General features: G+C 41.0%; 1 protein-coding gene and 1 long non-coding RNA gene across 4 annotated transcripts in view; one reads left to right on the top strand and one right to left on the bottom strand.

Annotated features, from left to right (window-relative positions):
- The first annotated feature begins 10,776 nt into the window (after positions 1-10,776).
- LOC143370431 (tRNA dimethylallyltransferase) overlaps positions 10,777-26,466 on the top strand; it is a 116,731-nt gene continuing 101,041 nt past the window's right edge. For all 3 annotated transcript variants that reach the window (XM_076815551.1, XM_076815553.1, XM_076815549.1), the window contains exon 1: positions 10,777-10,959. In XM_076815551.1, the coding sequence (XP_076671666.1) occupies positions 10,780-10,959 (180 nt within the window). In that variant the 5' untranslated portion in view covers positions 10,777-10,779. The remainder of the gene's footprint in view (positions 10,960-26,466) is intronic.
- On the bottom strand, positions 12,284-14,511 carry LOC143370448 (uncharacterized). Its single transcript, XR_013085619.1, has 3 exons — positions 14,041-14,511; positions 13,130-13,654; positions 12,284-12,461 (listed from the first exon to the last, which is right to left on the bottom strand). It is a non-coding gene; the product is annotated as an uncharacterized LOC143370448 (long non-coding RNA).

Raw genomic sequence — 26,466 nt, 5'->3', positions numbered from 1 at the left:
GTGTGGCCGGCTACGCGATTGATTCGTTCGCCGATTTTGCAATGCACGCGTAAACAATGCCACGAGGACGACTACTAGTTTTGCGCGCGAGTGCGTGCGTGCGGCGGCGACGGTGAAAGGGGCACGGCGCGAGAGAGAATGGGAGCGCAAGTGTTGCGAGTGCGAGACTGAAAGATTTAACGGATCGCGAGAGGTTTATACATGTATATAAATAAAGTATAGTTTGCTATAAGAAACTGTGTACAGTTGTAAACGAACCTTGGCGTTAAGAATTAGCACGTAAGGGATGATGCCGAGTGGGGGTGGACAGAGCGGAGGGCGGATCCATTCTTTCGTGGGCTTTTGGGGGAGGATCGTCGACGAGAATACTTAAACGTAACATTAGGTTTTTTATTCAGAGCAAAACAATATTTTTTATTTATCCGTTTATTTTTATATGACGTTGCCACTGGAGACCGTTTCAACGGTGGAGGTCGAATGGGAGCGTGAATGTGGGGGAGAGAATGAGGTACACAGAGAGAAAGGGGGAGAGAGAGAGAGAGAGAGAGAGAAAGGTTGAATGTCAGAGGGAAAAAAATTTAATTAAATCAATGGACCGGGTGGTAAACAGAGCTACACAACGAAACGACTCTTTGGAAGGGCGGCGGTGGGGTGTGCGAGAGCGAGGATCGTGTACAATCGCAATGAATTGGTGTAACGGAGACGCGGAGGGATATAAATTGGGAACCCCGATCACACAGATTTTTGAACTGCGATATTCATGTTATACTATATTATATATTATATATATTATATACAGATAGACCGATAGAATCTCTTATTTTTTCAAGAAAACCAGATTCCCGAAAACAGTAAAAAAAAAAGAAAAAAAAAGAAAAATGGAGATGAACGAAGGAAAAAAGAAAATATTGAACAACGTTCGTCGGTGCGCGACGGGAACGACCCGCGGCGCCGCTTCTCGCCGGTTATTCCCTACCTCGCGGGACTTTAGACGCCGTCTTTTGTCGCGCATGTTTCCAATGTTAACGCCTCGCTGCTCTCGAAGACCGGGAGAACTGGGGAGAAGCCCGCGGGCCGCGTGTCCGCCCGTCGCGCTCAACAGCCACGGGCGCGCACCACAGAGACTTTAGCCGCTTTAAAATCGGGGGTGGTGTCGTTGGAATTTCGTCTCGGTTCTCGCGACACTTGGAGACTACATAACCTTTATACGTAATTATATACGACACGAGGTAGCGCGGAGTTGTAAATTCGAGGGACCCTACGGTTCCGACCGGGAATAAAACGAAGAAGGGAAACGGAAATCACGCTTCTCAAGGAAACGCTTGAGGGAGAAGAGGGGGAGACCGTTTTTTAGGGCGAGCGATGAATTTTTAGGCGATCCTGACCGCGACCGCCAAGGGGTTGCGGCGGTGTTAGATCGCTCGTAGGTGTCTCGCTGCTAATTACCTCTTACTCCTATTATCGACTATCGAGCAATACTATTAACAATTATTTAACGTTAACGGTAAAAAGAAGTAACACGATTGTACTACTCACGTAACTCTATTATATCGTAATAATATTTAATATATAATATTATGTAATATATTATATTATGCGCCTATATATATATACGTATGTATACGTATATAGAACAGCATACCGTGTAACCGATTATCTAATAATATAATATATTATCGATAATATTAATATTAATTATTAATGGTAAATAATCGTAATAAGGTATCTGGTAAGGTGGGGTGCTTCTCGAGTCTCCTTTCCACGGGGCAAGATTCGACTTCTTTCTTTGTGATTCGTGATCGGCCGATCTCGCGGACAATAGACGAAGTTTACGGACCCACCTCCTACGGAGTTCACTGTACCTATACCTCGAAGAATCGTTGGATAAGCAAAGCGAAAGGAAACGTTACGATTTAACGATTCCACCGTGAACGATCGCGATTGTCGTTCCCGCCCCGCCGACAACGCCGCCGTCCCCTGGTATGTATTTCTTTCGCCCGCAAGGGGCGGCCCGAAAGTTGTCGGGGAATCGTTCGTAAGTTAAGAGTCACCCCCTCCCCCCCCCCCCCCGTTTACGATTATGTAACATTGACATCGCAAAGCGCATCGGTGAATCAGGACGCATTAAAAGAAAGAGAGAGAATAAAAAGGGAAAAAGCTCACAATGACGTGTATATGTATGCGTACGCGTACACGTATGCGTACGCCTGTCTCTAATCCTGCATTTACGTGCACGTGCGCGCATACGTCGTATATTACATTTACATAGATAGAAAATAATAAATGAAGAAGTAATATTTATACCAGAAGTTAATGGTACTATTAGAAATAATATTTATATCTCTACGTTTACTATTTGCATATTATATATAACGACGTAACCCTCGCCATTTCCGTAGAATGGACGGGTGGATTTTGTACAGAGAAACTAAGCGACAAAATAAAAAAAATAATAAAATACGATTAAAATAAGAGGGAGACGATAAGCTCGTCGGGCGGACGGGGATAGAAGAGGGGAACGAGAAGTGCTTGTTGCGAGACAGAGTGAGAGAAGGAGAGAACGGGGGTGGCGAAAGAGCGCGAAAGATAGCTGGAAAGAAAATAGGTTTTGTACTTAAATTTAAATGAGAACGAAGCGAAGTCGCCCGCGCCACCTACACGCTTCGCCCGAATTGTGCGTTGTTCGGTGTTTTGGTTGTTTCTTTTCGAAGAACGGGCGCGTCGAAGGGCGCAGCGAAATTCCTTCCCTCGCGGTAGACTGTTGGTGGCTTGTCGCGCGGCGTGTCGGTGGTCGGCGATCTTTTTTTCGTTACGGCGAAAAATCGTGCTCGATAGTTAGGCGTTAGTAATCAAGTTTTAAACGGCCACGTATGTTTTGAGTGATAATGCGCATACTACCAAGTTTTTTTTTCCGTTAGTGGTCAGCCGTGACAGATTAGCAAAAACGAAAGTCTTCGATGTTACTGTTTTTTTTTTCAGGAAAAAGGGTCAGACAGTTCCTTGACGTTTATATTTCGAATTATCTTATTATACGAATAAAGCTATTATCATTTATCTGGGACGTGATTTCTCTACTTTCGCCTTCGGAAACCTTGTCCAACCACAGAGCCTAATTCCCGATTGGCGCACCATTCATTTAGGTACCGCTTTATATTTTGAAATTCTTAACACCGATTTCAAAATCCAGCAATACTGCCCATTTCATTGTTCAAGCTTCTTTCCCTTGCACTTCCCACTTTGCCAGGGGCGGATTTTGTGATTCGGCGCCCTAAGCTAACAAGCATCTGCCGCCCTTCCCATGAAATATCAAATATTTATATTCAAAAGAGTCGAGGTAATTTTAAAATTAATTCAATGCGACAACTCGCGTGCGAATTATTGTTAATTTACTAGGTAAAGAACAAAAAGAATTGATTTTAAAGCTGTCTCAAGCCTCTGTGTGTAAAAATTTTCAATTTCCTTCGTCCAAAATTTGCAGCCTACATTTATACAAATCTGCCCCTGCGCTACGCTGTGCCTAGTCATATTTATCATAAATTTTATCTGATTAATGCGTCTCAAGAAAATCGCACTTGGAGCGAAAACTCATCAAAAGCAGGGAATACTTTTCCAAAATTGTCATACAAAATTCATGCATATTACCCAGGAAGTAATGCAGAACGGAGCATAATGCTGACAGCACACTTATCCGCAGGGCCCGAAGGGATGGCCGAGGAAAAAAAGTAGACATAATCGAATTTCAGTCATCCGCATCATTTCACTCGTACCGTTCATCATGCAACGGCGATTAACGGTACGATCGACGACCGGCACCGGTTTTACGAGCCTTTATTTCGCTCGTTGAATTAATTCGGCGCCATAAAGAGCAGGATAATGGCCGGCTGGATGCATCCGAAACTGCGCGCCGACGAGAAGGTAAGCCAAGGGCAGAAATTTAACGAGAGAGCCACCGTGGTTGCGGCGTTATAAGACCCGAATGGACGAAAACTAACGATTCTACCGATCAGATACGCTCTCCCCCTTTTTCTTTCACCCTTTTTGCCCGGCTGCTCCCCCTCACTCCGCTGCCCACCCAGCCATCCTCGTCCCGCGCCAACTTCATCCCATTTCACCTCCCCGGTTTTCTATCAATTTCTTCCTATCGCGCCCGTTCCTCCTGTTATTGCTGCCCTTCTTCCATCTTCTGTCCTCTCCACTCGCCCCCCGTCTCTCACCCCCTTTCTCGCCCTTTCGTCTTCGTCTGGTCTGCGTCTGCCACGTCGTTCCCCTCGCGGGTGCTTCCATTCCAGCTTTTTTACCTTCGACGTTCGCGCTTCCTGTGGAAAGTTTCCGTGCAGTTGCGTCAATAGAGTATTTCGACCGGGGCCAGCCGCGATTAGGCGGCTAAATGTGAGAATTATGGAAAGCAGAGGCAGCGTGCACACATCCGCGCGGCCAATAAACCGAATGATATATAACGGGTCCCCGAAATACCACGTGTAATCGTGGATTCCACGAAGACGGCTAAACGCGAAATTGTCGGGAAACTTTTATCGGGTGTAAAATTGACGATAAATCACACAGGGCCGCCTCGACAGCTTTGCTCGTGCCCCCTGAAACTTTGCCGCGAGGAGGGTGCCTGGAGGGGTCGTTCGATCCTTGGGATCGCGACAGACTTCGAAATTCCAAGTTCCAGATTCCTCGGCGACTAATCGGTCCTGATCCTTGACGGTTTTTAGTTGAGGATTCATACAACCGTTCCGATCAGTTTCTGACAAAGTTCTGATACAGAATTCCGAGGGCAATGCCAGACTGAAGAAATAAGAATCCATAAAATCGATTAATTATTGTGCTATGTGTAGCTTTTATTTTAATGTAACTTTTGTTTAGATTCGTTTTTTTAGTAGGGTGGGGCTGAAACTACAGTTTCTCGTATAAACCTATGTAAAAATTTAGTAATAACAATCTAATGATGTACGGAGTTATTTTGTATAAACTATAACTATTGTGCTTTACTTCTACGAAGTTCGTTTGCTGATACTGTTATTTTTTATTGAGTTATACCATAAAATGTTTGTCAATTCAAAATGGACTTGTTGCCCCATGCGCGAGGAAAAAAGTCCATTGCTCGGCTTTTCGTGTAATTTAAAGCTACATAAGTAAAAAAACTCTTTTCAAATCAATAAACGTTTATTAAACCAATTCTTTTCGGTATACAATATTCAAAGGAAAGCATGACTCCTTTACTAAAATATAAAAATACAAGTCAGAGACTCAGTTTGAACTAAAAACTAAAAAAAATCTTCTCTCAACTAAAACAAAAAGATTTTGTCATCATTTTATTATACTTCGGTAATCTTGTTAACGAAAACAAATAATAAAAAATATAATTTCATTCTGAATAAATTTACCCTGCTTAAACAAAGCAAAAATCATTTTCTTAGTTTTATTTGATTATGAAATCAATAACCCTTCTGTATTCTACATTTAAAATTAAATAAAAATAAGAATGTAGTTAACCTAATTACTATGTCACTATTACAGGTGACTATTATGTTCTCTGCAGCTTGTTTTTTAGTGTCGCGTTCTAAAAAATAAAATTAACATAAATAGTTTTCTAATTTCAAGCGAAGTGGCCATAAATTTCCATGCCCGGTAACAAGTCCTAATAAGGGACTTTTTGCCCCAATGGTACCTCTATAGTTTCTGCGATATATATGTTAGAAAATATTATCATTCAGAAATAAACAATATACCTTATACCTATCTTAACTTACTTACCTGATACGCTGTGAAACTCTGGTTTACTTCGACTACAAAAACGACGTATTTCTTTATACAATAACAAAGGCGTCGTGTAATGCGCACGAACGCCCGGGGGCGACTCTGCGGTGACCCCCGTTTCCCCTTGCCTTTTACATAGTACGCTGCAATACTCAATCGATTGTTTACAAATACAGATTTTGAATTCGGGACTTTTTACCCGCCGGACTTTTAGCCCCACTCTACCCTAGTAATAGGCCGTTTAAATTAGAACGTCAAGTAAAATGTGTCACCCAATCAAGTTGAAGGGATAACTTTTTTTTAATGGAAATTCAATAAAATTCTGTGATGATTATGAAAATTTATTTAAAGAATAAAATCCAGTTTTCCTTTCTTTTTACAAAGCCCCTTCTTTGGCGGCCAAGGGCTCCTTGGTCCCCCCTCTAGGTGCGCCACTGCCCTGTATAGTTAAGCTTAGTAAATTTATGTATCAATCAACCTTATCGGATCTACACACCTACAGTACAACAAGTTGTCCATGTTAGTAGAATTTCCACTGCATTACGCCATTTGAACGTAGAGATACAATGCTGTCGTTGGTCGTAGAAAATGTAACACGGAAAATCGGTATAAGTAATATTTCAGATTGCAAGTCTTCCTTGTTTCGTGTATCTTGTTTTGCTAGACAGCTTTTTATCTGAGCTCATAAATGTTCTATGGTGTTCATATCCGCAGATTATGGAGCTGAACGGAGTTGTTTGCGCGCATTATTGAGCAACAGGCTGCCTCCCTTTCTTTGTCGTGCAGTTGGTGTCACACATCGAGAAACGAAAAACTTTCCAAGACTTCATTTTCTTGCACTGTGATGTAAATTATCCTTTAAATATTTAGAATAACATTCTGACCTCCAGCAGTGCCATCAAGTTCGCGTATCTCACTAATGCAGCTTCGTATTAGCATTTACACTTGCATGCAAATTTTTCCACTCAATTTATTTGTTTGGTATGCCTTCCTTGTACAGCGTTTTGGAAGTCAGCATTACTTAGCGATAAGGATGAACTTAATGCCGGCACGCCTGGCGAAAGGATTGCAGTGGCAGGATAAACTGTCATCGATGTTTCTAAATTTCCTAGAAATCGGTATCCAACGTGGACAAGATGTAGCACCAGATAAAGAACGATGTAAAGAGATCTTTCAGGCCACGGTCCAGGTGTCGATGGTAATTTGAAAGTGTGAAACGGGTGTGAGTGACCGACGTGGGGGTGGATCTTCTTTTTATGGTCACCATAAATAGACCAGTTTGTTTGAATTCTTTGAAAGAAAATATAATGCTGCAGGGAATTTAGGGCTAGAAGATCATAATCTACAGAACTTTAAACAGCGGATTCCCCACAATTTACACGTCCATCCAAACATCCTACTCCAGTTGGCTAACGTAAACCACATACAGCATTTCTGTCAACTTGAGAAAAATCGCTCTCGAAATACCAGTTTCTTCGAGCAAAAATCCTCGGGGGTATTTGTTGATGGAGTGGAGTAGAACTAATCATTATGTAACTCGGAAAGAGGTTAAATCTAGGCCCGAAAGATTAAAGACTATCGAACTATCTCCAACTTATCCCACGAAATGTTGACTTAGATTGGAAACGTTTCGAATAAATCTTTTTCTTCTTTCATCCGTCGCGTCACATCTACGTTCATACACGCATCTGCAAATTACAGACCAACGATTAGTCGACGTGCGTTACGAAAAGTGGCACGTCTCATTTTTCTTACGAAACACAGCGCGTTACAGTTTGCCACGTAAAGAAGCACATTTGGTCTTCCACCGCGAAAACCAACATATTTCACTGCTCGACTAGCCGCGAAGAATAGCACATTTCGTACTTAGCGGCGAAAACTAGCACATTATCCTGTTTCGCCACGAAGAATAGCACGTTTTGGATTCTACCGCAGAAACTCTCACGTCTCGGCGCGTGGTTAGTTTAAACTGTCGAAGTGCATTTTGCATCGAAGAATTCAGCTTTTGGAAATATTGTTTAATAAATAACAACTGCATCTAATCTCCAAAGGAAACACGTATGAAAAATTTAATCTATATAATTTAAGAACGGTATTTTAATAAATTAATTAATGCTTAATAAATTACCGACCTAGTACTAAATAAAAATCGCGTCGGAAGGTATTTAAGTTGGCGCGCTCGATGTTTCGTAGCCAACCAACCAAATGTGATGCTTTTTGCCGCTGCAAACGGAACATGCTACTTTTCGTGGCAAACCGCTCAAACATGCTAGTTTTCGCAGCGAAAACTGAAACGTGATAGTTTTCGTAACAACGAAGTCAAACGTGCCGTTTTTCGTGTGAAAATTGAAACGTGCTACTTTTAATGTACCTACATTGCTATTGTTTCTATCACGAGCCTTTTAGCTCTCTGTTTTTAATTTTTATAACAGTCTCAAGCTATCATCTGCTATTCGTTAGAATAACAAAATTCTGTGCCACTGATATCAGTGATATTACTGCTTGCACAGATGGAGCAACTAATTAAGGGTGAACTGGGCGATTCCATGAAAATTCGTTCTGAATATTTAGTCTGAAGGATATCTTCTCAATGCGATGGTCTGGGTCTCTGCTCTCGGCACTATCAGCCAGGATGCAACTATTAAATGAGCCCCCTGCTAATTAGCAGTAGGGCCGATAAAATAACGCGTTTAACCACAAAATACTGGTGTCGGTGATTGGTCCACAGTGGTTTTAGGATGGAACCTCTCGTATCTTAATGTTTAAACTATTAGAAACCGTATAGATAGAAATTATCTAAGGTCCCTCAAGACCAGGTAAAACGAAACTTTTCTTCTACACGGTTCCGTTATCTTATCAGCACTCTCACGGGCAAAAACGAACGTGAAACTATTTCTATTTTTCTTTCGTTGAGGAGCTAGACTGGATTGACTCTATCATCTTTCAACAGTGGCTCGGTAAATAGTCCTGATACAAAATCGTTATGCAATGTGTTTGGAGATGATTAACCACTCTTATTACGATTGTTAATGATATGTGTCTGGAGCAAATGGGTGCGGGAATTCTTTTAAAATATGTATTCTCTTTTATTAAGCGGTAAGGCGCAGTAGCTAAATTTTGCTACTTTCTATCGATTGCTGAGTTTAACTTTCACGTGGCGCAAAGTAATCGACATGGATGCAGCAGTCCTTAAAAATGTGTGCTCCTAATTGATGACGATCTCTCGTCGTGGTAGCGTTACCTTTCATTTCGCTTCATGTTTGTACCGAGTCAATTAATTGTAGATTGGTTCCGTCGCTGTTAAGTGTACAATCAAGCCTCTGCTTATCACTCCAATCGCTATACACCTACATCGATCTTAGCAGTTTGATAGCATCTTGGCTTCGCGTGGATAGTTTTCTTTCATCCTGTATATCAATTTCTAAATCACTTGTTCAGCTCTTAGTTTCCATTAGTTTTATAGAAGCTACTAACCTAGGTTTCTAGGCATTCATGCTTCGAAATCTCTATGGGGTTAAATACACATCTTAATCGCTAGGTAGGGATCGTTCATACGCAGATCTAATCAGCCGATACGTTATACTATCCGTCAGCTGTACATACAGACTGAAATACCATCTCACCCTTGTTATCTCGGGACTATATTCTATTGTATAACAATACAAGTGGCTGGATATTATCTTGCTTTAATCAAAGAAAGCAAATGCGCGGGTTGCTGGTACATATTTAATTAGATCGGTCGGATATTCGATTGGAAGCAACTGTGGCGCAAAACGTGGTGTACGAACGATACTTCTCTCCTTACTTAAAATAACCTATCTAGCGTTTTACCATTTTTCAAAAAATATTGAAATATTTCCACACATCTTTTACCTTTTAAGGAGAGTTAGAAAACCCTACCTGTTTCGTAGAGATCTAGAAACAGTCTAATTTGTTTATTTTTTTTACAAGGACGGTGCAAAGAAAATAATCAAATTTCCAGTTTTCTCGGATTTTAACTGCGGAGGGCAGAATATACAAAAACCGCTCCTATTTCTGCAAGTCGCGTGAAATATATATTTCGAACGACGGTGGAATCAGAATCAATCGTATTGGTTTTTGAGTGATTGCAAGAGAATTTAAATCGCCACGAAATCGTTCACTTCGATGAAACATAACTTTGCTGTTGCATAAAGTTGATGCGCATTACTTCCTCAGCATACGTGTGCAAGATCAATTTTCTTGACTTTATTTCATAATGAAGCCGTTTGCAATGTCATCAAAGATCAATTATTGCGCAGTAGGGCCTTAAAGTGTAAAACGATCTTCGCGGCAATAGACACTGAAATCCACGGCTAGCGCTGATGTGTATGTTACGCCTGATCAGCACTAAATTCATAGCGCAACAAAACGCGCTTTTACGTATTCGTAACTGCGAACTCTTTGTGCAAATTGCGTTCAAATATTGCAGCATTGTATATAACGTTGCATTGCATAACAGAAGTAGGAAGAAGTAGATGCATTTATGACAATCTGCGTCTTGCATATTCGATATTCCTTTATAGCTTGGGAATACATTATTACAATTGTTGATTGATGCACGATCTACGATTTTACATTCCACGTAATTATAACGCACTTCCTTTTTGTTTATCGACAGTATGACTTATTCATTGCACACGTAAAATATGCTAACTGTGCTAAATATGCTTAACACTTTACCTCCAACGATCACTTCATTACTAAAACATTCCGTCTATCATTATAAACATAAACATAAACATAAACATAGCAATGTTACTGATACATAACACCGTAGCATAGAATATACACTAACCATACCACAGGTCGATATATTATTTTTAATACGTAAGTTTATCACCATTCAGACGAACCCTAAAGGCGTCGTGAGTTTATAAACACTTTTTCCAAACGTAATTTGTAATTAAACTGGTGCACAGTTCTCGGACAGGAGGATGCACATTTAAAATCGACCGCCATCGTGTCACATGGTCGGATCGGCGGAACAAGAAGCACATGCGGGCCGCGATGGCGCGTGCGCAGTTCCGCCTGGTGCTGAGTGAATTCGGAGTGGTCGATATGTCGCGTGTGCCAATTTTAGCGATTTTGGGGTCCACAGGCTGCGGAAAGTCGCGCCTGGCCATCGAGCTGGCCCGCAGATTTTCCGGGGAAATTATTTCGGCCGACAGTATGCAGGTAAGTCGAAGAAATTATTATTAATCTTGTCGCTGCCGCGCCGTCGCCCTTGTAGGTTAGGTGCGCGTTCAAAAGTTGTTTATTCTCTGTGGCTGCTCGTACTTGCCTCCTTTAATTATTTCCACCTCGGACAAGCGTTTTAAACGAGTCGGTTTACTTATTATTTAAAGCTAATCGAGTCCATTGCGGCAACTATGTTAATCGGCGCAATTACTGAATGGATTATAAAACTATCGCGTTCGTGCATTCCGAGCTAGTGTTTCGTGCTGGGGACTGTTTGTGTTAATATCGTAAGGTAGGATGGGCCACATGTGTGCCCACGTGTTCCACGGAGATAGAATGTAACGCTAATTGCGCGGAATTTTTAATGCGCTTGAATATTCTTACGAACGCGTCGTGCACCTGTTATCGTTATCACATTCTGCTGCAAGTAAGCCCGTTCTCTTCGTTTATTGCCCATTCATTGTGGGGTTGCTGCATTTTGTAAGGTGTACAGGGGAATAATTGTAAACTGAGAAATGTTGCAAAGTAGGTTTCAATTTTGTTGGAAATAATTATTATTATTACTACGTCTTTATTACTGGATTGAATGATATAATACACGAGTGACAGTAATATTTGGAGTAAAGGCGAGGCTGCAGTAGATACTGCTAATTAATAATGTACTTATTTGTATGTTAATGTTAACATATTTGCAAATTATTGGTGCCTAAATTGATATTTTAGTCACTCTTGGCGTATTTTGACAAGGTTTCGTCGATTTTTATACATTATCAACGAAATTCGGTTTACTTTGTTGCTGTTGAGGCAGGTCAGTTCCTAGTAGCTTCCTGCCATTTGGAGCATTTACGGAAATTCGGTGACCAATTGGCAATTACCACTGTAAATTTAGGATCCCATTTTTATCTATATCAGTGATCATGAACCTAGATATCTAATTGGCTACCTGATTAATTATTTAAAGCAGAGGTGGAAGGGAGTACTCCAAATTATATTATTACTAAAATTTATACATATCTTTTTGATTTCTATTTAACTCGGCGGGAGGCGCTACTGGGTAAAATTTACCACAGAGGCGCTAGTTGCGAAAATATGAAGACTGTTTGAGTTTTCCTTACAATTTTTTAAAGAACTTTAACAAAGATTTTAAGATATTTCATAAATTTTATTTGATTCTTAAAACACTGTACTTTAACGTAGAAATTACAAAGTTAAAAAAAATGTTCTTAAACCGTGGTTTTTACGTTTCAATTTTGGGTATTTTGGGTTACAATATGGGGTGCGGCTCCCTCCGAGTTAATAACAGAAATGCTATCTTCGGAGCATCACTATTAATTCTCCTAAATGTCGATTTCGTAATTTTCTACTCTAATTAAATTCAATATTCACATACGCCACGCTCTAATTCATTTTCCTATAACCGAGTATTCGAATATCGATTTCTTGTCAGGATTGTAGCTTATGCTAGTACCTTGTTATTTCAGGAAGCATCGAATGCTTTGCTATTTGGAATATACATGGATATGCAATTAGATCAGAGAAAATCCATCTCGTATTTAGCTTTTAGTAATCAATCGATCGTACAGTGCCGGACAAAAGTATTGGGACAGCGTTTAAAACAGAATAACTTTTTTAAAATTGGTCCAAACGACTTGAGTTTTTTGAGAAGCTGGAAGGATTAGTTCACTAGGTGACGTGTTTCGTGGTTTTGAAAAAAATTTGCAATTGGTCGGAATAGCGGAGAAATAGCGAAGGTGGTTTTTTCAACTTTTATGTCCGAGTCTTTAATGAAAATTAAAAATCCTGTTTGTAGATTTAAGTAAGCGAGTTACAAACAGTTAAAAATGATAGAAATCACAGTTTTCGGCCTGTAACTGTAACGAACCTAACGACTTTATACATTTCGATGCCTGTCGCTTGTTTCTTTATCAGACCTTCACTATTTTCTTCGCTATTTCGACCAATTACAATTTTTTTCAAAACGACGAAACACTTCACCTAGGAAACTAATCCTTCTATCTTCTCAAAAAACACAAGTCCATTGTAATCAATTTTAAAAAAGTTATTCTGTTTTAAACGGTGTCCCAATACTTTCGTCCACCACTGTACACCTACGCGCAGAATCATTTAGCACCCCCTTCCGTTTCTGATAAAAATACCGGACACTAACTAACCCGAAAATTCTCGGTTAGCCCCACATTCTCGCTACATATTTCCTTAACGTTGGTAGATTTTAGCACGGCTGCGTTCGGTGCACCCGAAATTAATCGCTCTAATTGTCCCGCTCTTTCACATGTATAAAGTAACTACGAGGGACGTTTAATTACACGCCTGTGACATAAAGGCGGCCGAAACGTCGGAAATGACGTGTCCGTAATTATCTTCTTACCGCTTTTGTCGTTTATCTTGATGCGCGTCGGCTTTCTGCCATGCGCCATCGCCACAGATATTTGCATTCCGCCGGGAGAGTCCAACTCTCATCAACATTTTATCGTAGTCGAGCTTTTCCAAATCGGTCTCCTAATTAATCTCCCTGAAATTCGTTACAAAACAGGCGAGTAACAGGATGGAGGTCTACAAACAGAATTAAACACTAATTCCGCTCTCAAGGTATCTACATATATTTTCAAAAAACTGAACTTCTCTGTTATCATTGTTAACGCACAGAACACTTGCCCCGACTCAACGATATCATCTACTTCAAGAAAAATCTTGGATTAGTTATTGTTTAGCGTGTCTGCTCTCAGAACGTTACGTTTGCTGCAAAAGATGCGTTGCATGACCAAAAGAATTAGAATATCTCAGGAACTTCTGCAGCAACGTCTCGAAGCAGGCATACGAGCTTCAGGGAATCGTTTAAACGGTTCTCAGTAGCCCTCTTTACATCACGAATTTATCCGAGGGGCAAATTAAATTACGTGAAGCGTTTCATCAATTGATGCGTTAGTTTACATACATCTTCCGTACTAATGGGCTGCCTCGACTTATCGTGTACTTTATTAATACATCCTAGCGTGTTTTATTATCCCGTCGAAGCAAACTGTATAAATGCAAAGTAGTAGAAGCTCGCATGATACCTACCCGCTGTAAAGTGAGTGGATTGAATTAAACTCCGTCCCCTTGGAGCGCGCGCACGATGCAGGATCGTGGGATTTCCGGTTCTTTTTCGGTCTTTGAATTAATAATACGGCGTACACTCCTTCCCCGCCGTTCCTCAAGGAAAGTGAAATTAAGTGAACGCCCTGGCGCAGACTTTTCTCTTCGTTCCTTCAAACTTCCTTCTGATCTTAGATCGAACGCGACATTACGTTTCTTCAACGACGCATATTGCCATACTAAATAATGCAGGTTATTAATACGCTCTGCATCGAACGTTTCCTACTTTCTTGTTGCTCCTCTCTATTATATGTAGATTCATGAAAATATCGCGGTTGAAAGCGTGGGGGGACAAAAATGATGACGAAGTCGTTTAGAATCATTCTGAATTAACGATTATCATTTGTGCGTTGAATCGTAGAAAACCGCGAAGCTACTTGCGTAGATAACGCCAGCGTAAGGAGCTTCTATAAAAGTACCTATCACATGTATGTTATCGACATCGAGATTTTGTTTGGAAAGTGAAGGAATAATAAATTGGCTCGGAAATTATACCTTCTTTGCGTATTTCATTCCATAAATAGTTTTCTATTTACCTTTCCCTATCTCCTTTAATAATAATATTTAAAGTATCACTTATCAAAGTGCTTGTTGCCCTCGACGAGCCAAACGCATGATTTCGAGCTTGCTCTCTTTTCCACTCGTCAGATGTCGATTCTACTTTTAAACTCGTTCACGCTCGCACGTGATTTTCCTCTCACGTATAAATTACGTGTCGCTTTCCCGTTTCCCTTTTCAGATAATTTCGCAACGCGTCTTCGGTCGATATCCAACATTTCCCTCATTATATACAACGCAATTAATTATCTCGCCCTCAACGTTTGTCTTTTTCCATGCTCCCTACCCACGCAAGGCTTTACAAGCGCTCATAAATCACGGTCGACTTTGCTTTTCTTTACGTTCTGCCGCCTTGTAAATTTTCCAATATTTTTATTGTCACTATTTCTGTTTGCTCGTGGATTACCATTTATAATCGACCGGGTGCTTTCATTTCAGCTTACTTATTGTCGTAATTATACCGTATCTTTGTTTTCTATAGTTATGCCTTCACACATGATTGACTAGAGTTACCAACTTCACAACTGCAACCAATGGGAGTCGTAATGGGAGATAGCGAGCACAAGGGTGAACCGGCTCATCCGCTAAATCTGACACCAGTCGATGTCTTTCTGTGGTTAAAACTGAAAGATCCTGTTCATCTTAACCAACAACCATACTAGGGAATACCTAAGATCGAATAATCTGGGCATACACAAGCGCTCCCCTCCACTGTTTTCGTCTCTCTCAGCTCCCCTCCCTTCGCCCTTCTATCCTTCCATCGCCTGAGAAACTAATAACAAACTCCTTCCACTTGCAATCTATAATTCCTCCCGAGATGCTCGCAGTACATCAATTTCCCCCGACGCGATAATTTTCAATCTCCAAAGGGGCTGTTCCACCCCTTCCATTTAAGACGGAGAACAAACCGCGAGTCTTCCTGTATCTCATATCGTGTCCAGCCACGTATATCCTTCAAAGGGTAATCTCCCTTATCATCCATTCCGACTGCAAGTCAGCATCCTCAGCGCTTTGAGTAGCGTCCGCGTGCTTTCACGTGGATGTTTTCTAGAATGCATTGAATGTGTTGTCTAAGAATTCTCGAATATTAATTCCCACGAAACTTTTCATGCAGAGCCGATCGTTGGACAACTCCCGACAGGACTTAAGGGGACTAGACAGTCAGATCGCTCGAAAATCAAGTATTTTTTGCAAATTAATTACAAGCAGATGAATACAAATTGTGACTAGTACTTTTGGGTAATGTTTATTAATACTATAAACAGTGAAAAAAAAAATTTGAATAATATATACGTATGTATGACGACAGCGCTACAGTCGTCTGATGTGCAGGCGCTTTTTCTGGAGTTGCTATAATTTTGCAGTGATTCTGACCGTAAGAAATTGAATTGTGAAATGTCCTCTGAAATTGACACTTTGCCCTGGCCCTCATTCTGCCCTGAACCTGTTCAAAAAGAAAAAAAATCAAAATTATAAAAATGGCGGCTGCAAAACGGCAAATTTTAAAGAAACCTGATTTTTCGCCAGGGAAAGGAGCCATTCTATTTTTTTTTGTCGAAATAGGAGTTTTCACAGACTTATGCGTAGGTTGAGGTCGTAACTAGACATGTTTCACATATGCTCAATTTTTTTCAAATCGATTTGCACCTCCGTTTTTTCGCAATTACTGCAAAACGAAGGGGAAATATGATTCCGAGAAAAACGCGTTTAAAGTTTGGAAAGAGGAATCTAGTCTACCTGCCTGCGCGCAGAAACTATTAAAATCCTAATTTTTGTGAATTTTAACATAAACTAATCGGCATTTTACTCGGGAAGGGTGGTACTTTCTAAAAATGCCACAAAAAAATCGCGTTTCTGACTGTCCAGTCCCCTTAAAGAGCCATTTTAATTTCTCCAAAACTCAGCTTAGGATTAATAATACCCAAATATCCTCCCGGCGCTTCTTCTTATAACGACTTTCTTAAGAATCACCCATAATCCGGCATTGTCCCCGCGTTGACTGACCCTATCTCGCGTGTCGGCGTGCACGCGCGCGTTCGCTTGCGTGCATAAACCACGCGTCTTCCGTTGACCGCGCGTCGGTAGGACCCGGGCGAAGTCGGACACGTGTCTGCCCACACACGCGCCGAAAAAAGATATCTGCAAATTTCCTCGAGCAGCATGGGTGCCCCTTCCCCGAAACGCTCTTCCCACACGGGCCTCGAGCAGAAGCATAGACGGGATCTTTCATCGGGACGTTACTGATCGCGTGGGGCGGGGGGAGGATTGTTCTTTACATCTGCGATAAGATCCTCCGGGGAGACGTCATCCGCTGTCAGACACCATCCACGGAGTAATTCTCGGCCCCCGTGGCAGTAAATAGAGACCGTCTGGTTTGACGGTCTCGGGGACAGAATCGATGGAAACGTTAGTCGACGGAGCTGGCCGAGAGTCGATGAACTGGATATACGGGTTGTCGAGCACTCGCGGTACGTCCAGAGCACTTGGCCCACTGAATCTTAATATCGTCGTTAGACCTCGACGGAATTCCAACGACCGATGATGGCTCAGGGTGCACGGATCACGGGGAATCGCGGAAGGCGGATGGCTCGTTCAAGGGTACTTCAATTATCGTTGAATATGGGGAATTCGCAGTGGGCATATTACGTGGCGTTATCAATGTCAGGGCGGCGATGAGATGCTAAGGCTGTTCATTTCGTAGGTATTAATACCGTAACGATGTCGTTTGGTACGTTTATGGTAACGGTGGTTCCAGGGCGTTCGTAGATAATGGTTGCGGTTAGAGGTTTGATGCATTGATCTTTGAGCTCAATAATGGCCCACAGTGGGGAATTTGCTCGAAATCATGGCTGAAAGTAAATTTTTTGTATTTTAAAAATATGTGAATAATTGTAGTTGATTTATGAAATATTGGAGCTTGCTTTTTCATCAAATATAATTTTTAAGCTGCAATTCTCTAAGAGATATGCAACTTCAAACTTGATAGCATTAGAAAGGTGATTTTTTCAGGTAAAATTAGAAATTATGTTAGGGTTTATTCTCGATGTAACAAGATAATCTCTCAATGTTGGTATGCTCGGAATTCTTATTTACATTAATTGTTTTATCTTTTAAATATCGCTGTAGCTGTGGCAGATAAAAATACAAGACATATGTCTGTCTCTCTTCGAGCGAATAGTCGTGTATCAAGGGAGATCAAACTTCGATTTCTTTTTTAAAGTGAAGTTTAAAGGTCACAGAAGAAGTTCTGATTGAAAGTAGCTGCGACAATCTGCGGCCTTACCAGTTATCAGCATTTGTAAATATTAATTTTGTCCACAGTTTTTAACTCTATAGTTAAAAAGGTGTTGGTATGTATTTATTATTTATGATTAAGTATCAAGTAGAATGTGTTTTATGTATATTATAAAACTATACACGTGTAATTGAATGTCTTGAATATATTATAATAATATAATTCAAAATTTTTCATGAAAAGAGTACATGATTATCTTCCTAGAGTCATGTTATTGGAATTTGGAATACATTTCAACAATCTAACTTAGATTTGAAGATATTAGTTATGGCCACGATTTCGGGGAAATTCGCAACTGTGCGGCCTCTAAATGGATCTGGTGCAGTGTTTCAATGGAACCTATTTGCCTACACAGGAAAGAACTGTAAAAATGTATCGACCAGCTAGGAGCCATCTTTAAATTACGCAAGGATAATTTTGGCGAATTCTTACCCCCTCCCTCCCAGTATAAGAATTCTTAAGGTTTGATATTCCAACCCCCTCCTAACGTAATATTTTTTACACTTCATTTTTTCAGTTATTAAAATCCTTTTAAAGGTTTATATAATTCATTGAACTCGTTTTCGGGAAATTTAAACTAAAACTACTTTTCCAGAACATTAATGATAGACTTTTTATTTATTGAAAATTAGGTCTAAAAAATATTACGTAGGACGCTACCTGACTCCCTCCACCCCCGTGTAAGAAAACGTAAGAAATTCGCGACTCCCCCCCCCTCAAAAAAGCCTTACGTAATTTAAGGATGACCCCCTAGTGTGGTAAGACTGAAATGAAGAGTCTTGTGGAGACTTAAGGTGAGATGTGGAATTGATTGCTGTCTTCGAGCAGAATTACTTGGATTGGCACGTGAACCAGTGTGTACAATTATTTTTTAAGGAAAGCTGTCGAATCAGTTGCTACCATTCCGAGATCCTTGAATGTCCTACGTTTTTCCTGAGTGCAATGAACACGATCGATCGAAACCTTTTCATAGGGGGAGAAGTAAGCAGTGGAAATGCTTCTCATGTCGACCATCGAGAATCATAAGTTTCCAGATTGTTCCGTGGAAACGAGAAGTACTCTTTCGGAAGACGCGTTATGTAACATATGCCAAGAGATTCTGTTTCCTATCGAACAAAAGGCCCCGAGGTAATTCGGGATTTATTAGACCCGTGGGATAGATTAAATTAGCCTGCTGTGGGTCACGGGCAATGCGGGCTAGGATCAATCTATTCGATGTACGATTTAAAAAAACTGAACGATTCCATGGAGCCCTCAATCAGCCACATGGCGCAGGACTTCTGCTCTCGTTTAAGCAACTGAGCCATGAATGGGATGATTGTTATTGTTCCTTGGTATTAACCAGCATCCAACGTTATGGATCATTAGCTAGGGACCTAGAGATTTTACGTGGCCTCCATCGATGTACTTAATCCCCTCCGCGCTGTTTCTCGTCGTCCATATTCATAATTGAAACAGAGATGTTGCACTTCAATCAGAAGTTAGGCAAACCGAGGACGGAACTTTTCTGTCATAAAATCCGATTCTACTTGCAACCATCTCGTGTGAAATTCACAGTGGACGTGCTCGCGTACAATTAACCACGAAATCCAGAGAGCAGATAACTCTAACATTAGAGTACGATACGTGGTGTTGAGAAAGCAATGGCCGCCGGTATTAGAAACCTCTTTATTGAGAGTTTTGTAAATACACTAGATACTGAAAACACAATTCAGATGGCATGTTTTTGAGGAGCACGATAAATGTTATCTCGCGCAGTTAAATATATCAAAATCTTGTCGGGTTCAGCAGCTAGGAAGATATGAGATCCATAAATTAAAAGGAGAGATGGTTCACATTATTTTATCACATCTCTTCATATTCCTGTGGTTTTATTTAAATTCTATCTAGTGCGATAGACTCGAGACGAGCTCTTAGTTCGGATATTGCACGTTTCGCTGTACTTTTCCTGTTTATCTGTTTATTCGTTAAGAATGAAACGGGGGCGCAGGCAGTCGCTGGCGAGATGTAATCTCTGCTCCAAAAATGTCAGCTGTTCAGGGACGCGCCGGATGGCCCAGGAATGTTAGACAGATTTCCGTGGCCCCTCGATGATACGGCTTTTTGTTGATAATTTATCACGGCGGTGACCCGCGGAAGGCAACGCACCGTGGTCCTTGAATTCAAAATAGTTTTCGTCGTTTCTCCGGCCGAAACGACTGCGTGCCGCGCATGAGAAGCTTCCGTTCCTGCTCCGTGAGAATGGCGCCCCGTATTACGGCAAGTGGAATTCCTCGTCCGTTAAACCGTCAATCAAATTTTCTAACATTAGCCCAAGGACCGCAGGTTTCACTCGAATCGATAACTGCAAGCTTTTCCACCGCGTCGTCGATTCGTTTGTTGAATCGCGCGAGCTCTGGAACGTGCCAAGAAGACGTGGAAGCAGATTATTACTGTAACCGCATCGGAATTATTGTTTCCGGGGAGCGCGGGCAACAGACCGATTGTACAAGTCGACTCTTTGGATTAAATCGGTACGCGGGCAACGATTATGATACATGCCTACACTTACCTAACAGCCGAGGGTTACGGGATTTATAATTAGTATTAACCCTGAAGTGGTAGGGCGAAATACTCGTTACATAACCGGTAGGACAGAGCCGATTTCCATAACTGGTAGAGTAAGGTTAATGTATACACTGTTTAAACTAAATGTGCGACTGTGCTCGAGTTAATGCTAGATAAAGCCGTCACGATACTTCCATAATTCAGCTTACTGTAGTCGGCCGTGTAACTTCTTCACACTTCGTCCAAAGTTCGAATTCGACGATCTGACTTCGTGCCTGTTGAAGATTACAATTGTAAATCTTGGGTTATCGTTTGATACTCTCACGATTAGGTCATGTTCTGTATTCACGAACGCGCGCTGGGCTCGCCAATCACCTTGCGTTATTCCCGTTGGATTCTGGGGAATTTCAGCGGCGGAAAGTGAAAATTCGTCCTCGAACGCAAATTCGAAATTGATCGGCAACTGATCCGCGGCCTGAGGCTTCGCGCATAGTGGCACTCCTGGCTGTTCTGTTACGAGCGATACGAAAATTGCGGTAAAAATCCTGAGCTACAGCTGGTCACGTATGTACGAGGCACTTGACCAACCGGTTTTAAATCCACGAGGCGATGACGCGAAATTCGCGAGGCTTCTTTGTCGACGTGGCCCTTGAGGAGACTCGCGACCGATGTTTCATTAGATTTCCGCGGTATATACAGTCGCTGATTGGCTCGGAAAAATTATATTTCCTTCCTTCGCCTCTGTTCGTATTCCGAAAAGTGTATTTTCACCGAAGCTTGCTAACCGAGCTTTTATACAGAGTGTTTTCGTAATAGGCGGTACCGCCGAACATACAGTTATTCTACATGAAGAAATGAAGAAAAAATGTAGAATAAAATTTGTCCTTACGAGGCTTCCTTTTCGAGGAAATCGATATTAAATATCCAACGAGTAGACGCACACTTGCTTAAGGGAGGATTCTCGTCTAACAGCCCCAAAAGTAACTGATATTTAAGATTTTTTTTTAAAAAAAACTGTTGGTCTTATTGGATTAAACTCTTTTGGGAAATAAGGGGGCATCTTTGAACTTGCTGGAAATATTCTTTTTATGTCGATCCTTCTTATTGTTTATTAATTATTGTGGAATCTTGTCTATCTCTTCGACTATGCCACTCCTGTTGACGGGGTGTGTAGCACCCATCACAGTCATCCGATTGCAAAAAAATAAAAGTTTCTTAAAGTTAGGTAGTGTACGCTGGTATTGGTGCACTTTAAAGGAAAAAACTGAAAAATTGATAGAATTATAGCGTTTGAAAGAAAAAGTAAGTTTCTTCCTTAGACAAATTTTTCATATTATTCTTCGACGAAAAAAGTATCATAAATAAACAGTAAAATTAAATTTGTAGGTCCAGTACCAGCGTAAATTATTTAACTTTAAGAATATTTTCTTCTTTTTGCAATCAGATGACTGTGACAGGTCCTATACCTACCTGCTGCCAACATCATCGAAGGGGTTTACAATAATAAATAAATAATAAGAAGGATCGACATAAAAAAAATATTTTCTGCAAATTTAAAGATGCCTCCTTATATCCCAAAAGAGTTTAATGCAATATTAACAACAGGTTTTTTACAAAAAAATCATAAATTTCGGGAGCTGTTACAGGAGAATCCTGATCAAAGCCTGATTCGAAAAAGAGTTATTCCACAACTTGAACTTATCTTTGTACGAAGATCCATTCCACCATATTTACTGCATCACTCTGCCAACTGCTACAGGTGTTTCCAAATTCAATGTCCTCCAAGACGAAGCTTCGAATGTAATATTTTCATTACACCTTTCCTGTCTACATATATCTTCCCACATAGTCACTGTTGTCCACCAAGAAGAATCGCACATCATAACTTATTCACATTCCAACTGCATATTTCTCTGGAAACAGAGAATTGGAGTTGCAGAATCGAGTCCTTCCCCTATAAGAGGCTTCGATCGAACAAAAGATATCACGGGAGTACTCGATTTCTCGTATTTTTCCACGAGATAAAACGAGATGCTTCCCTGCCGCGGAGCTTAGAATAGTCTAATCGAAAGAAGTTGCCGTGTCAGAGGGCAAGATGCGCGTTAAGGCATCGTCGTGCACGTATACGTATGCGTGCTTCTGTCGTGCGTGAAAACAACGCTTTAAATAGGAATGGTGGTATCCACGTTCCATGCTCGGGCTAAATTTAAGCAGGGAATAGTCCAGCCGACTCAAAATGACCCGCAGCTCGTGAATCGAAGGGCCGAGGATTAGAATAGGGGGCCGCGCAACTTTGCGGCTCCTGGCTCCATTCTGACTCCCGACCCTGCAGTTTTCTTTAGCGAGTCGCTGGCAATTTTCCTCCCCTGTGCTGGGCCCTCCTTCGTTCCGTGGCTCGCTTTTGATGTCAGACCAGGCGATTTCGGTCAATTGTTCTCGAATTCTATTTGACGTGGCGCACGTAGCAGCGGACCTGTGGGAAAGTTCTGTCGTTTTCCTTACTCATTCTTCGGGGTGCTGCGGCGAAAAGAAATGTGGCGTAATTTCTATTATCCTTTGGGGAATGTTGGACACTTTGTAGCTGGCGGAAAAATTTGCATTTAACGAGTGGAAATAGTCGGAGTCGGAGTCCACGTCTCCCTTGTGACTGTTATGGCTCTTTCACACGAGATTGGTGTGCCAGATAAATTCACTTGTTTCTTACCTTTTTGCATCTGTTCTAAACTGAGGCTGCTTCTGGCATGGGAGTGTATTTAACAATAAGATATCATTCGCGGAGCATGAATGCCAGTCGCGCAAAATGGCCCTTCAGGTGCAGAAAAAGGAGGATCGAAGACGTGTCGCGTGATTCACAACAGCTGTAAGACTAGCGATAGTTTCTGTTCATGGTTCCAAGATGTGCTACTGGTAACGCTCGGTGGCTGTTTCGTTTCACATGGTTTCCATAACGAGCGGTTGACTTTTTTTTATCTCGCTGCCCCCTACAGAGAGTTTTACCAAAAATATGAAATCCCTGTCACGTTTCTTATCCAACGAAGCACGCGTAATCTTTGGAAGGCTGTTATATAGATTCTGTACTCTACAGGCTTCGAACCTCACAGGGAAAGTATTAGTGCATTCTGTATTCCTGCAATATTCGACCAACATGTGTATTCAATGAAACTCAGCGTGGGGCTGTTGTATTCGCTGTTCTTCCAAAATTATCGCATCAAGTAGCGTAGATAGTCTTTTCGAGAGATCGAGACCAATTTTCCTTCATTTTAGAATCCTCTGAACAATAAATTTTAAGCAGATTAATATGATATGAGATATTATTTATTTTCTGGATTATAATTTATAACCTCGAAGTTTGAACCCTTCGTGGTTACACGGGGTGTACTCACTTTGCCAATATTTCTGTAAACCTTTAGACCTTAATAATATAATTTAAAAAGTTGGTGAATTTAAAAAAAATCGATTTTATCCACAGCTGTCTTCTCAAATACAAATTTCAACACATCAAAATTTACGAATGTACAATTATCACTCAGACGTTGAAAGATTAAAAAAATACGAAAATGGAACTGAAAAATGACGCTGCGGTGCAGTGAACCCGATGTGACCAATTTTTGATTATAAGAAGGTGTGATCACGGACGGCTAAATGTCCCCTGGTCGAGTGGAAATTTTATGCCCCAGCAAAAGGTGTTACAAAACGTGAAATGAAATGTTTAATTAGTTACTTCTGTCGAAATTTGTTGAGTTAGAATAATCTGTTGCCTGTGTACAGTGTAATCCAGTCCAATGAACCGCGGTATTTTTTTTATCACGCCTATATGTTGTAATTTCAACGTAGTCAGTTTGTACAGCTGATTTAAAGAGTTTTTGGGAGATTTCCTATTTGAAATCCCAATACATTTTTCCCCCAATCCACTAGCCAAGGAGATGTTTTCTTTTCAAATCTCTAGCCAGATAACAGGAGCCATTACGATTTACTACAAGCAACCGTGACTTAGACTGTTTGGTTAATACTTCAGAATTTAATTTCGTCAAGTTATCATCCAGTTTCATTGCCATTCTTATCTTGCTCTGACGGTTAAACCCTTTTATCTTGAAATTAGGTATCTATTTGAAATTCTGCTATTGATCGAGGCTTGTTAAATCGTTGTAGGGCACTGTAACAACACCGTTTGCTACTGAACTCCAACACGGTAGCTTGCGAACGAACTTTCAGAAATTGGTGCCAAGAAGCGCCGCTGGATTTGTCACCAGCCGATCATTTTACGAGCAGACGTTAATCGCTTCCTCGGAAGCTTTTTCTGTTAATTATTTTCACCGGTAAAACAGCTCACGCAGTGACGTTTCGGATGAACAGCAGCGGATGCGTCACACGCGTTCCTCGATTACGGTACGCGGGAAGAGTTTACTATGCCTTTATGATTAATGCACTCGGCGGTGCGCTCACTTTAAGGATTGTATAAGTCGGGGCTTATCGTGGCCAAGCAAGAATGTTATATAATCCGTAGGAAATTATGTCCTTACATAATTTCACAATTATTCACACGCGTCCGGCAAAGCGACAGTTTTTATTTTTTACGCGGGATAATAACTGTAAGTTATGGTGCGTTTGCCAGCTGTCTCGTCATAAATTTGTGCGCATCGATCGCCAGGCTATTCAATTGCACTTTGAGTAATCGAATATCGCGTGTCTTCAAATGTTCCGTACTTCATCTTCCTAATAGTGTAATAATGTCTCTACCAGCGTCTACTCGCGGAGTATATCATCTTGCTAATGTTTAGTAAATATATTCACTTCCGATCGATTCCTTTCGTATTATACAGAATCTGTTATCAATTTGTAGTGAGCAGAATTTCAAGAATCACTTAAAATGGCATATTTGTGTAATATCGAGGGACCAGTGTTAATTAGCAGGAGAATAGAATATTAAGCGATCACTGATTTCGATGGTGACTAATTTCTGTCACTTCGTTGCTCGGGTTAACAATCAAACGAAATAAGGAAAATTCAAAGCACCTTCGTCTCGTTCGATAATTCTGGCAAGTCTAAGGAGCGCGTGTAAGAAATGCGAAAAGTATTCTTTGGCTCCGACAAGTGACTCTGCTACGATTTCATAGAGTCTGTGAGTCAGCCAGGGGTTCAATGAAAGTTTTTCTGGTCTCCCCACGTGGGCGTCCGTGGTTTGACAGTGCAATAACAGAAATACGCTCCGGTTTCGCGGGTCGTCGACCTTAAAACACCGAAGGATTTTAGCTTTAACGTTCTTTCTTAGATTCGTCAGCAACTAGCCGCGATTGAAACTCGATAGCACTCGTAATAATTCTAGCAGTTTAACGCTCGTTACCTTGACCTTTGGAGTTCCGTACTTTTTATTCCAGCCCGGGAATGCTATTGCAGGAAAATTGCAAAATCTCTCAGCCTCTAATATGTGTGTCAGTGTCTTCAGAAATCGTAAATCTGATTCTAGCATTAATTGAAAGTCTTTAACCTTATTGTTAATATTGAAATTGGGGAAATTTGATGATTGGGGGCTAATTTGAAAAAAAATGTTCGAGATCGTATTCTGTTCATTTCTGTGTGAACTTTTCAGATTCTGTGCCGATCGTTAGTGTCGCGCTTGGTCTAATTTTGGGATCATCCTTTTAAGAGAATTAATAATAACGTAGGTAATAAACAAGGAACGAGCGCAAAGTAGAGTTGAGTGTGAATCCTAACGCGAACTACCGTAACTTGCCTCGACTGTTCATTTCCAAAGATCGTTCAACGTTTTACTGGTTTCGTGTGAATAGCTTTGCATAAATGGAAATAAATATACTAACAGAACGTTTAATAACCCTAGCACTTAATCGTTCAATCCTTCGCGAGAGGGTTACTCCAGATCATAAGATTATTTTGCAACGTGTCGAAAGCGTATCCGTGAAATATACGCCTTTTATATTCTTAAGCAAACTGGC

The sequence above is a fragment of the Andrena cerasifolii genome, chromosome 6 (genome assembly GCF_050908995.1).
Source record: "Andrena cerasifolii isolate SP2316 chromosome 6, iyAndCera1_principal, whole genome shotgun sequence".
Taxonomy (NCBI): Eukaryota; Metazoa; Arthropoda; class Insecta; order Hymenoptera; family Andrenidae; genus Andrena; species Andrena cerasifolii.
This window is presented reverse-complemented; position numbering and strand designations above follow the sequence as displayed.